Source organism: Otolemur garnettii, unplaced genomic scaffold (genome assembly GCF_000181295.1).
Source record: "Otolemur garnettii isolate 467f Iridium unplaced genomic scaffold, OtoGar3 scaffold00019, whole genome shotgun sequence".
Taxonomy (NCBI): Eukaryota; Metazoa; Chordata; class Mammalia; order Primates; family Galagidae; genus Otolemur; species Otolemur garnettii.
The window spans coordinates 19,015,391-19,026,722 of record NW_003852414.1 but is presented as its reverse complement, the minus strand read 5'-3'; the positions used below and the strand labels follow the sequence as shown (position 1 = coordinate 19,026,722).

At 45.3% G+C, this 11,332-nt stretch overlaps 1 protein-coding gene across 4 annotated transcripts in view; it reads left to right on the top strand.

Moving 5' to 3' along the window:
* The first annotated feature begins 3,395 nt into the window (after positions 1 to 3,395).
* Positions 3,396 to 11,332, top strand: part of OPTN (optineurin) — a 41,252-nt gene continuing 33,315 nt past the window's right edge. For 3 of the 4 annotated variants that reach the window (XM_023511372.1, XM_023511373.1, XM_012803342.2), the window contains exons 1-3: positions 3,397 to 3,516; positions 9,927 to 10,103; positions 10,730 to 10,932. In XM_023511372.1, coding sequence (XP_023367140.1) covers positions 9,938 to 10,103; positions 10,730 to 10,932 — 369 coding nt within the window. In that variant the 5' untranslated portion in view covers positions 3,397 to 3,516; positions 9,927 to 9,937. Of the gene's footprint in view, positions 3,517 to 9,926; positions 10,104 to 10,729; positions 10,933 to 11,332 lie in introns of all 4 variants that reach the window. The other variant, XM_023511374.1, reaches the window with a different exon arrangement.

Genomic DNA, 11,332 nt, shown 5'->3' with positions numbered 1-11,332 from the left:
TCAAAAAAAAAAAAAAAAGAGTTGTCAATAGACAACTCTATCGTCTACGTGTACAATTCAATGATTTTTAATTTCATGTACAGAGTTACAAAACCATCATTAGAATCCAGTTTTAGAACGTTTCCATCCTCCAAAAAAGTCATGTGAACTTGTCTGCAGGCTAAACTACCCCCAGTCCCAGGTAACCACTGGTCTGCGTCCTGTCTATTTCCTTTTCATGGACATGGAATCATAGTAAATGTAGATTTTTGCATCTGGTGTTCTAAGTCTATTATATTAGCTCAGATGTATATGAAAATGTTATGTATTTTTACTTTCTTTAAATTCAGCTCTTATTATACTCAATTTTTAAAAAGAGGGAGAAAAAAGAAAAAGCCCATTCTTGGGCATCACAGGGGCCTTGGGAGCAGATGGTCTCCTTCCTCAGTGTTATCAAAAACCCAGGTGGGCTTTTGGTACCCACTGGAGTTTGGGCCATTTATTTGTCAGCCCATCCACCTGCCACTGATACCCTCATTACAACCAGCACAGGGGTTCTACTAGGGAACAGGCTCAGCATTGACAAGCTTGAGCACCAGAAGGTTCCTGAGATCCCGCAGCTGCATCCCACAGCTGGGTCACACCAAGAGCTTGCCATCTGCTCTGGTGCTGCAGGGACTAAAGCTTGAGCCCTTGATGTTTATGAGACCATCAGCCCACCTTCTCCCCTTCTGGGGGAGCACTTGCAAAACCCCCCCACCCTTTGCCAGCTCTGACCCCTCTCCCTCCAGGACATCTGGAGTAGATAATGTATTTATTGAGATGGGGCTTTCTCAGAAGACAAGAAGAAAGGTGGTTTTTCTAAGAGCTGTTGCCTACAACCCTGCAAACACTGCTGGAGGTAGGAAACACAAAGGGACCTAACTACGAACTCAAAACAGAGGGGACTAGGGTAGAGAGGAGCACAAGGGGCATGAAACACACATTAATAATTCACTAAATACCCAACCACCTTTGCCTTGTCCTACCACGAAGCTGCATCAGTGAAACAGATGAAAGCATGCTATTGTTTCCAGGGTTTGGGCTGTCCTTACACCCCACCTATACTCATGGAATTGTGAAGGAGAATAGAGGCACCAAACTGGACTATTTAGGCTAAAAAACAGAGCTGCCTGTAACACTAGCAATGATAATGGCAACTAACACCACGTGCCAGACATTTTTCTAAGTGTTTTCCCTCTAATCCTCACAACATCCTTAGGTGTAGTTGCTATAGGTCCAAATCCCTTATCTAAAACCTTTGGAGCAAGCTTTCTTTCATAGTTCAAAATTTTTTTTTTTTTTTTTGAGACAGAGCCTCAAGCTGTCCCCCTGGGTAGAGTGCCGTGGCATTACAGCTTACAGCAACCTCCAACTCCTGGGCTCAAGCGAGTCTCTTGCCTCCGCCTCCCAAGAGGCTGGGACCACAGGCGCCCGCCACAACGCCGGGCTATTTTTTGGTTGCAGCCGTCATTGTTGTTTGGCGGGTCCAGGCTAGGGATTCGAACCCGCCACCTTAGGTGTACGTGGCTGGCGCCTTAGCCGGTTGAGCTATAGGCACCGAGCCCATAGTTCAAAATTGTTTGGATTTTAGAAAGGTATAACACATAGGATTCATATAACTGTAACACTCCAGCAGTATGAAGCAGTTCTCATACACCTAATTCACTTTCCCCTCAACAAACCAAGTAAATAACCACATAGAAGGGTCTAAAGGAAAACTGCAACTAGCTTTACATCAGTTGGGTCAGGGTTTGCCACCAAATGAATTAAGAAAAGACTTTTGGTCCTCAGAACTTACTGGATTTGGGACCTGTAGTATATTTTCTATTTTACAGGTAAAGAGAATGAGTCACGATGAGATGAGGACTTGTCCAAGGTCCCTGTAGGTAAGAAGCGGTGGGGTGCTCAAAGCTTGTGGGATCCACCTGCTCACAGCAAGAATCAGAGAAAACTTCCTCCACCTCTTTGTCTGTCAGAAACTCACCCCCAGCCTTCCCGTTCCAAAGCCACAGGCAGCCTTGTGTGTGATCAGAGCTTCTCCCAGGCTCATTTTAATTTGCTGTTCCACGGTTTAAAATAATGTAAGTGATCCCAGTGGCATGACATGTACCCTAGGAACCCCTATGAGGGCCCAGAGGGACCTTCCTCCACAGTTCCCAGGAGACAGCTCTGACATCGCTGCCGTCTTATTTATCCTAGTAAACAAAAATTAAAGAATTTTATTCCATTTCTCTCTCTCCATTTTCCCAAGCTCTGTCTTCATAAAGGGCATCAATTCTGCGCTTTACTAATTTTTTTTTTAATTCTCCATTTGGGGCCTCCCATCTCCCAGGCTCACTCCATATAAGGCAGCCTCTCCTCCCCCGCTTCTCTCATACCACTTTAGGGCTCTCGGAGTAGGGTCTGTGGCAGTCACCTACTTGCCAACATGCTCCGCCGGCTCTTCAGGTTACCCTCGGGGCGGTGCTGAGGGCCGGGCAGGAAGTCAGCGGTCTAGACTGCGAAGCTGAATTTTTCAGGGATACCAGGAGAGGGCGCACCCGCCTTTTCCGGTTTCAGATAAGGATTTTTTTTTTCCCTCCTACTTTCTTTCCAACTTGTGACCAACGCAGGTATGCAGCCACGTGCTGCTTAGCTTGTTCCGCTGATGCCAGCAACGCCAGGCCCTTCTTTCGTCAATCAAGTCCTTCCCGATGTCACGTCCCTCCTGCTTCAAACCTGCTCTCGGACCTCTCTCCGAGACCACCTGGTCTCCGCCCCTAATTTCTGCATACAAGTCTAGCACTAGGGTCCTGCGGTCTGGAGCACGCCGTGACCTTGACCTTGACCCCGCCATCGTATGCAGTCCGTGCCTCCCAGCTGGGTCTCATGGCGTTTAGAATGCAAACCTGTGAGTTGTCTCTACCTTCCACCCTCCTGCCTGGTCCGGAGGCATCTTCCGTCCTCCAGTCCAGCAGAGCAGTCCTTCCCACAGCAGTGAAGGCTGCTTCCCAGGCATAAGCCTGGTCAATCCGTTCTTCCTACCGCCGGGGGCACCGGAAGCATCCTACAGGCTTATCTGGGGGTTGGGATCTATCTTAAAGCGGACACCCCAGCGTATTTCCTATTCACGCAAGCCCCACCCTTGACCTTGCACGAGCCGCCTAAGGGGGTCTTGGGGGCGGGGCCTAGGGCGGGCGCAGGAGTAAGGGGCGGAGGCTGTGCGGGGCGGTGCGCCACACGGACCGGCCTCGAGGGCGGTCGTAGGAACGAGGGGCGGGGTCTAGGGGGCGAAGCCGCGGGGGCGGGGCCCGGGAAATTCCCCGGCGGAGGCTGGGAGCCGGCGCGGTCAGCTGAGCGGCGCTGGGCGGGGTCGCGAGGAGACCAGTCAGCCCGCTGCCGCCCCCACCCCGGCCAGTCCCCTGGTAGGCGTCGGCATCCCAGTCTGGAGCCCTCCACCAGCGGCACGATGCCGAGAAATCAGTGACCCCGAGGGAGGCCGAGCGCGGGCAGCAGGTGAGCCAGGGCAAGGGGCGGGCGGGGGCTCGGCCAGAGGGGTGCCTCTCTAGCTGAAAATCGGTTCCCTCCGCCCGCATTCCCTGCGGTCCGGAGCCTGTCGAGATGAGGGTGGCTAGAGGTGGGATGTCCCTCCCATGGGATGACCACCGTGGGAGGGTTTCCAGGCCCCCGCAGACCCTGACCTGGTGTGAAGAGAAAACGAGAGTGGTCACCCCAAAGGGGCCCTGCCCCCACGAAGGGTGAAAATGCTGGTCTGGCTGGCCGCAGGTGACTTCCTCTGCAGGTCACCAAGGTGGTTTGAGGGTGACGTCCTCCCGCAGATTGGGAATGAATTGTGCAGCCAGTTCCCCATTATAAGGAGGAAGTGGTTAAAGATGTGTCTCTGGAAGACGTGAGAACATTACTTTAGCTTAATGGGGTGACCCAAGAACAGTAAAGACTAGTGTCCCCTCGCTAAGGTAGTGGGATTACTGAACAGCTGAAAGGAATTTACATAAACTGTTTTTCTAGGAGGGAGTGTGTGTGTACTGTGTGTATATTAGCATAGAGAAAGAGAGAATATTTGATGAGGCTGAAACCCGAAAGGAATTATTTTCACCACTGCAAATGTGTCAGGGGCGGTAAACATTGCTTAAGGAAAGGGAAACCCAGCTTCTGGCTGGGCCTCCACCACCAGGAAAACTGGTGTATGGAAATGCACACCAAGGGTGACATGGAAAGTGAAACCTCTGGAGAAGTGAGGCTGTGTTAGGACATCAGAAACCTTTGGACCTGGTGAGCAAGGTGACGATGTTTGACCTAGAGAGAGGAAAGGTGGGGAGCCCAGGCTGGCTCCTAGGAGAGGTCCTGGAGCAGAAGAACCCAAGGCCCAGCTTGCCCAGTAATAGAGGCCAGTAAATGAGTTTGTGTGGGGATAGTTTGATCTGTTTTTCTACTGTGCTGGTTTTAGGAATACATATTGTGTATAGCATTATAAAAGCAGCAGCTTCTTTTTATAAACTGACCTTTACATTCCATATTATGTTCCTATACAGAATTTAACCAACCCCCCAAAACCAAACTTTATTCTTGAAAGCACCTGAACCCTGTATTATCTTCCTACTGAACACAGGAATTTTAGCCATGGACACATAGGTGTTCTAGCCATGAAATATACCACCTCATCCCCAAAGCCCTGCTTTCTTGAATTTTATAGAGACTTGGCATATTTAATATGTTCTTTGGAATTTATGTAATAGTAAATTCAAAAGAAAAGGAAGAAGTTAAACTTTTTAAAAATTAATTTCATTTGCAAAGAAAAAACATTATAAAATTTTTCATTCACATGTGTGATTATTAGATATGTTTCATGAAATGATACCCAGATGCCTCTGTAGAGATATAAAAAAGCAGTTCTACTTTTTTGAATAAGTTTAAAAAGTTGATTTTGAGAATCTGAATGCTAAAGAACTTTAGGAAAACGTGTAACAGTGCTAGCATGCTGGATCTGTCACCTTCACAGTAGAAAATGGGTATTAGACCTGAAAATACTTCATTATGCTATATTTTCATTTCATTTCAACAAACAATTACTAAGATCCTACAGTGGGCCAGTCTCTAGTAAAATAGAGAGAAAACAGACTGGTGTAAGATGATGACAGTAATTTTGGAATGGGGCGAAAAGGTGGAAATGCAAAGTGCTCTCGGGTGCTTGGAGGAACGGACAGTGGACACACAGTATGACACAGGACTTCATATTTAAGTGGGACATTGATCTGTCCCATGACAGTTTGCCAGGGCCGAAGGAGAGCCAGACATTTCACGCAAAGGAAAGGGCAGAAGCAAGGGCACAGGGCCCAAAGAATGCTCTTTAATGTGCCTTGGGTACAAGTGGTTTAGTGGCAGGAGGTGGCTCTCGTGGGTAAGTTGGGCCCAGATCCTGAAAGGCCATGTTTGTATTGCTAAGAAACTGAAACTGTCTTGTAAGGGAAGGATGAACTCAGGGTAATGACCTCATATTATGAAGGGAACCACGAAGGCCCTGGGACTTAAATGGAAAGAGGTGAAAGTTGACCATTTAGGAGGCTGTTCTGATGTAGTCAACAAATAATTTGCTGAATCCTTCCATATCTCAGTGCTGAAGACAAAGCAGTAGAAAAAATAGACAAAACCTCTGTCCTGTGTGAAGGCCAACATTGCTGTGGTCCAGACAAGCTAAGAGACTGAACAAGCCTGCGGGCATGGAGAGGTGGCAGTGGGGTTTAAAAACATTTTAGAGGTGTCAATGATGGCATTTGGGAGAAGAGGGAATGGGAAGAATTGAGTATAACTTCTAGGTTCCCGTTGAGGTAACTAGTTAAAGCTATTCCCATTTTCCACATACCAGTAAAATACAGACTGCTTTTACACCATCAGTAGGAGGCTAAATGTAAGCTCTCCTTCCAGAGGTGATGGTTTATTCCATGTGATCTTAGAACCTCACTCAGCTCCCTTGTGAACCCCCCAAATCTGCAAATAGCCAACTACTGTCTCTTAAATGAGTTTTCACTGTTTAAAATTAATTTGTCCATGTAGGGATTGAACCTGTAAATTTTCACATTCAGCCATATCAAGGTAAGGGCCTTACTCTGTGTCCAGTGGTGGAAGTCAGAGTGAGGCAGGTTCTGTTTGACATATAACAACTTTCTGGCAGTCAGAGCACCTGGTAATGCATTGAATGGTGCTTATTAAGTCATCCCTGATGTTTTCTGCCACTGAAGTATGCGAGGTCTCTGTGTGACCATATGCCATGGAAACCAGAGAAGACATTCTTGCAGGAATGAAGTTTATGCCCATGTCCACAAGGCCAAGTCATTGCTATAACTGCTTGACCTCTGGGATTAAAAAAATACTAATAATATATAGTCTCAAGAATTCAAATAGCAGATCTGGGAATAAAATCTGGGAGAATTGCTTTTGACCTTCCACCTACCAGGTAGCTCGCGGTCTCCTCATTGGTGAAATATTGACAAATCTGTGCTCGGTCATCATTCCATCATTAAATATCATCTCCACTTAGAAATGACACATTTTAGATCGAGGTCAGTTAGAATCTTGGAATAAATGGCTTAGTTCCAGTTTCTTTAACCTTCAAAGACGTATGTGACGATAGATGGTGTATCTGTCTTTGCACGGTTGATGGTAGCCTGAGGTAATGTTAAAAACTTAGAGAATTAAGTTTTCTCTAACTGGCATTCTGCCAATACATATTTCACATGTGCACTGTGTAGCAATAATTCATAATGATATCCCACAGTCTAAAAATTGTAAAGTACCCTTTGAGTCATCCAAAATCAGTTAAATTACTTTTAGTAAAATTACAGTCATAAGTACTTACATGCTTATGTTTGCCATGTGTGCTGACTTCTTATTTACTATGACATTTGAATTACAAATAATTGGTCACGACAACACTGGCTATCAAAGAGTTTACTATAATAGGACAGGTATATGTATTCATGAGAGCAGCTAGCACATCCCTGAGGGTACTGACAGTACGTGTGTTGAAGGGTAGGTTTTGTTCTTACTTACTAGAACCATAAGAATACTTTTCACAGGGTTTTGTACTGAAAACAATAGTCAAGATTATCATTTGCTAAGTCAATAATCACAGGACGTCCAGTGACTCCCGTGGCCACACATCTGGCTAGTGGTATGAGTGTTTTTTCTCCTGTCTTCCTTAGCACACCCCAGCTTTTTTTCTTGTCTCTTCACAAAATCTAACGTTCTAAAAACGTTAGAAGCACTATGCTTGTATTTGTAGGCTTGGTAGAGGTATAAAGAAAGGTCAAGGAAGAAAGCGATCGGAGCAGTTTTCACAGGAACGTGTCTCTACTGTTCTCCCTCCTTTCCTTTCTCCTCCCCTCTTGGAAAAACGAAGAGGGAGAAATTTGTGCAGATAATAAGATGAGACCAAACACATTTCTAAATGGCTGTTTAGATACTTTTAAAAAACCCAATCTGTTAAATGTTTCTGTTGCTTTTGCAGAAGTATAGTGTAATTGCTGAATATCAGAGGAAACTTCATGTTGATAAGCAAATGATTCATTTTATAAAGATTTTTGTCCTGGGTGGTGCCTGTGGCTCAGTGAGTAGGGTGTCAGCCCCATATACTGAGGGTGGTGAGTTCAAATCCAACCCTGGCAAAACTGCAACAACAAAAAAAATAATAAAAAAACAAAGCTTTAAAAAAAAAAAAAAAGATTTTTGTCCTATAGGTCTATTACCTAGAATCTTAGTATTCCTCTTTAAAATAGGTAGGAATGTTGTTAGTCAGCCAAACCCCATTTTTATGAAATAGTAGCACCAAGATGATTCTGGGCAAAAATGAATTTTATGGGAAGTTAGAAAATGAAAATTTCATTTTGGGGGGAGGGGAAAGCATTGTGTTCTCCTCACCTAATGCTAAGCAAAGAATACCTCCTCATTACTTGTTTCCTAAATTACTTCAGGTATGTGAAACCGATGAAAAGGTTCAGAGTGAACAACAAGCTGCTTTAGGAAGAAATCATGCAGGCTGCCCTGCCACAGGCTGTCTTGCCACAGGGTGTCCTGCCACAGGTTATGGTCAGTAGCTCTGTCTCTGATGACCTGCACGTTCCTGAGACCTACAGGAGGTGACCAGGCTTTGGCTTCCAGAGGACTTCCAAAGAGTTCAAGGAATTGCCTCTGCTGTCATAGGGAAGCAACCCCACATTCCATGTGTCTGTTCATTTTAATAGATGGGTATTAAGTGCACACATGGATGTTATGATACAGATGATGTGATATATATCAGAAAGAGAAAGAGCGGTTCTCTTACTCTGTTTTCTGGTGACCGATTTCATGCGTAATGGACTCTGCAACTCATAGGGATTAGACAGGCTCCATAATCATGAAATGCTGATGGCTCTGACTGAGAGCAGTGCCGGGTGCAGTGGCTCACACCTGTAATCCTGGCACTCTGGGAAGCCAAGATAGGTGGATTGCCTGAGCTCACGGGTTTGAGACCAGCCTGAGCAAGAGTGAGACCTTGTCTCTAAAAATAGTTGGGTGTTGTGGCAGGCGCCTGTAGTCCCAGCTACTTGGGCGGCCAAGGCAAGAGAATCACTTGAGCCTAAGAGTTTGAGGTTGCTGTAAACTGTGACACCACGGCACTCTACTGAGGGTGACAAAGTGAGACTCTGTCTCAAAAAAATAGAAAAAGAAATGGGCTGCCTACTTCCAGGTTCCTTCTTCACCCCAGGGCCTTTGTGGTTTCTGCTGATCACGGGTGTATAGCATGCATCATTGCTTAATACCTGTTTGTTGGGTAGATGGGTAAGTACCTTGTGTTTCTCAGCATCTCTCTGGACATCAGCCACTTTTTAGCTGTGTGGATCAGGGGTGTGTGCGCACAGGTGTACACAGGGTGAGAGGAGGGGTTGCCTTCACTTGTGCTGCTTTATAATCTATCCACATCAGTTCCTGATGGAAAAGACAACATTTCCATGAAGTGTGAAGATGAACATTGTTACCTGTAGCATGTAGCCAGTCATGGGAAGGATAATCTGTTTTTGCCTGGGTGGTAGGTAACACAGAAGTGAAGCTGGGATTCACTCATCCATCTTATATTTATATGTCCACATTGGCTTCTCTACAAAATAAAGCAGCGTGTATAAAAAATGTTTTCAGAATATGCAACAACTAAAAATTTCTTAGTCTTTTTAGTATACATTGAAAACTATACTTTAAAGCCTAAGCGTTCAGCAGCACCTTTGTTGCATTACAGGTTGGATTTGGGATCATCCTTGATTTGGGTTATGCCACACGCAAGGTCACCAGAACGAGCTGTGCACCTCTGCAAACTCAATTCCTCACCTGTGAAGTAGCTGCCCCGCTGAGCTTTAGTGCAGTGACACATCTGCTATGCTTCAGCGGTAGCAGGCATTCACAGAATGCTCATCCTCCCTTTCCTCTTAACCAAAAGTACAGAAAATAAAATGAGGAGTTCTGGGGCAGCTTTGTCATATAATTCACATACCATATAATTCACTCAAAATGAGGGTATTTGAACTTAAAGATTTGCATGGGAAATTTATTTAATAATACTTTGACCCTGTCTGCAAATATCATGATCAGTATGTCACATCCCCTCTTCCTGCATTTCCCAGCTCCTTTCTGTAGCCCTTCACGCAGCCATGCATACACACACACACACACACACGTGCACACACACGTATTTCCCTGAAGCTAGAATATACTTTTTTGTTGTTTATTTACAATAAGGAATCAAAACTACTCAAACTGTAAGTGGAGAGAAAGGGCACTTTTAGGAGTAAGTATAAGCAGTAGCTAGTGGCTTTGTGGGACTCCTGGGGACCCTGTGTAGTGAGGGGCAGCCGTATTTTCAGCTTGTGACTTTTCCACAGGAGCTTCTGCTATGTCCCACCAACCTCTCAGCTGCCTGACTGAAAAAGGGGACAGCCCCAACGAAACCACTGGAAATGGCCCCCCCAGTCTGGCTCACCCAAACCTGGACACGTTCACCCCGGAGGAGCTTCTGCGTCAGATGAAAGAGCTCCTGACAGAGAACCACCAGCTGAAAGGTGAGCAGTGCTGGCTTATGCACCTGGTCACCTGGGCCTTCCGGAAATGTCATCCTTTGTAATGAGGATTGTAGGGAGTGCCCTTCTGTGTTTCCCTAGGGGGAGAAGCAACATGAGATTTAGCTTTTGGCTAGGCCAGAACTGTTTCTGTGTAAAAAATATCTCTGTATCTCAGGGAAATAGCATAATGACACTTAATGCATTTAAAAGGAGAAAGGCCGCTGTGATTACAGAGTTAGTTCTAAACAGTACTTTATTGAGAGAAAGCATCCTGGTGTCTCAAGCTATGGATTTTGGCAGGGTCACTAGGAGTGATAAGAACTTCCTCAGTTCCCCAGTTGCTAATAGGTATTTGGGCTGTAGTGGTGGTACCCAAATCAATTTCATTGTCTTGGGACTTTTAAGGACTAGGAATGAATGGCTTTACACCCAGTAGTCCTTTCTGGAAGCAAAAACCACTTACCTTATTGTCATCTTTTTCCTGCTGACCCTTTGGCCATGGCCAAGTGTAGCAACTGTAGATTCGGGGTCCTGTGGTGAAGTCCCCCTGGGAGGTTTGGTTCATCAAATTAAGTCCCCTCTCCTGGCATGTAGTTCTCTCACTCCTCACTCTGAACCTTGTGCAGAAGCCATGAAGCTAAATAATCAAGCTATGAAGGGGCGATTTGAGGAGCTGTCAGCCTGGACAGAGAAACAGAAGGAAGAACGCCAGTTTTTTGAAACACAAAGCAGAGAAGCAAAACAACGTCTTATGGCCTTGAGTCATGAAAATGAGAAATTGAAGGAAGAGCTTGGAAAACTAAAAGGGAAATCAGAGAGGTCATTTGGGGTGAGCAGACTGAACAATTGTGATTTTATTTGCTTACCATTTGCAGTAAAATCTTCTTTGTCTAGACACCTAGATCAAAGCCTTTCATGGTTCAGGCTGGAGTGGCATTTTACATGGTCTTGGAAGAACTGTTTTTGCTGAAAAGATTGGTTGCATTTTTAAGGGTCATGTATATAATTTGTAAATCTTTGACCATAGTGACTGTAGTCAAAACAATGTTGAGGTTCTAAGTCAGTGTTTTATATTCCTTATACATGGTGCAGATGGAGCCGTCCAATTGTTGTTAGTTTATGTCTTTGATAGAAAATTAATTAAAAAAATCTGCTATTGGCTCGACGCCTATAGCTCAACCGGCTAAGGCGCCAGCCACGTACACCTAAGGTGGCGGGTTCGAATCCCC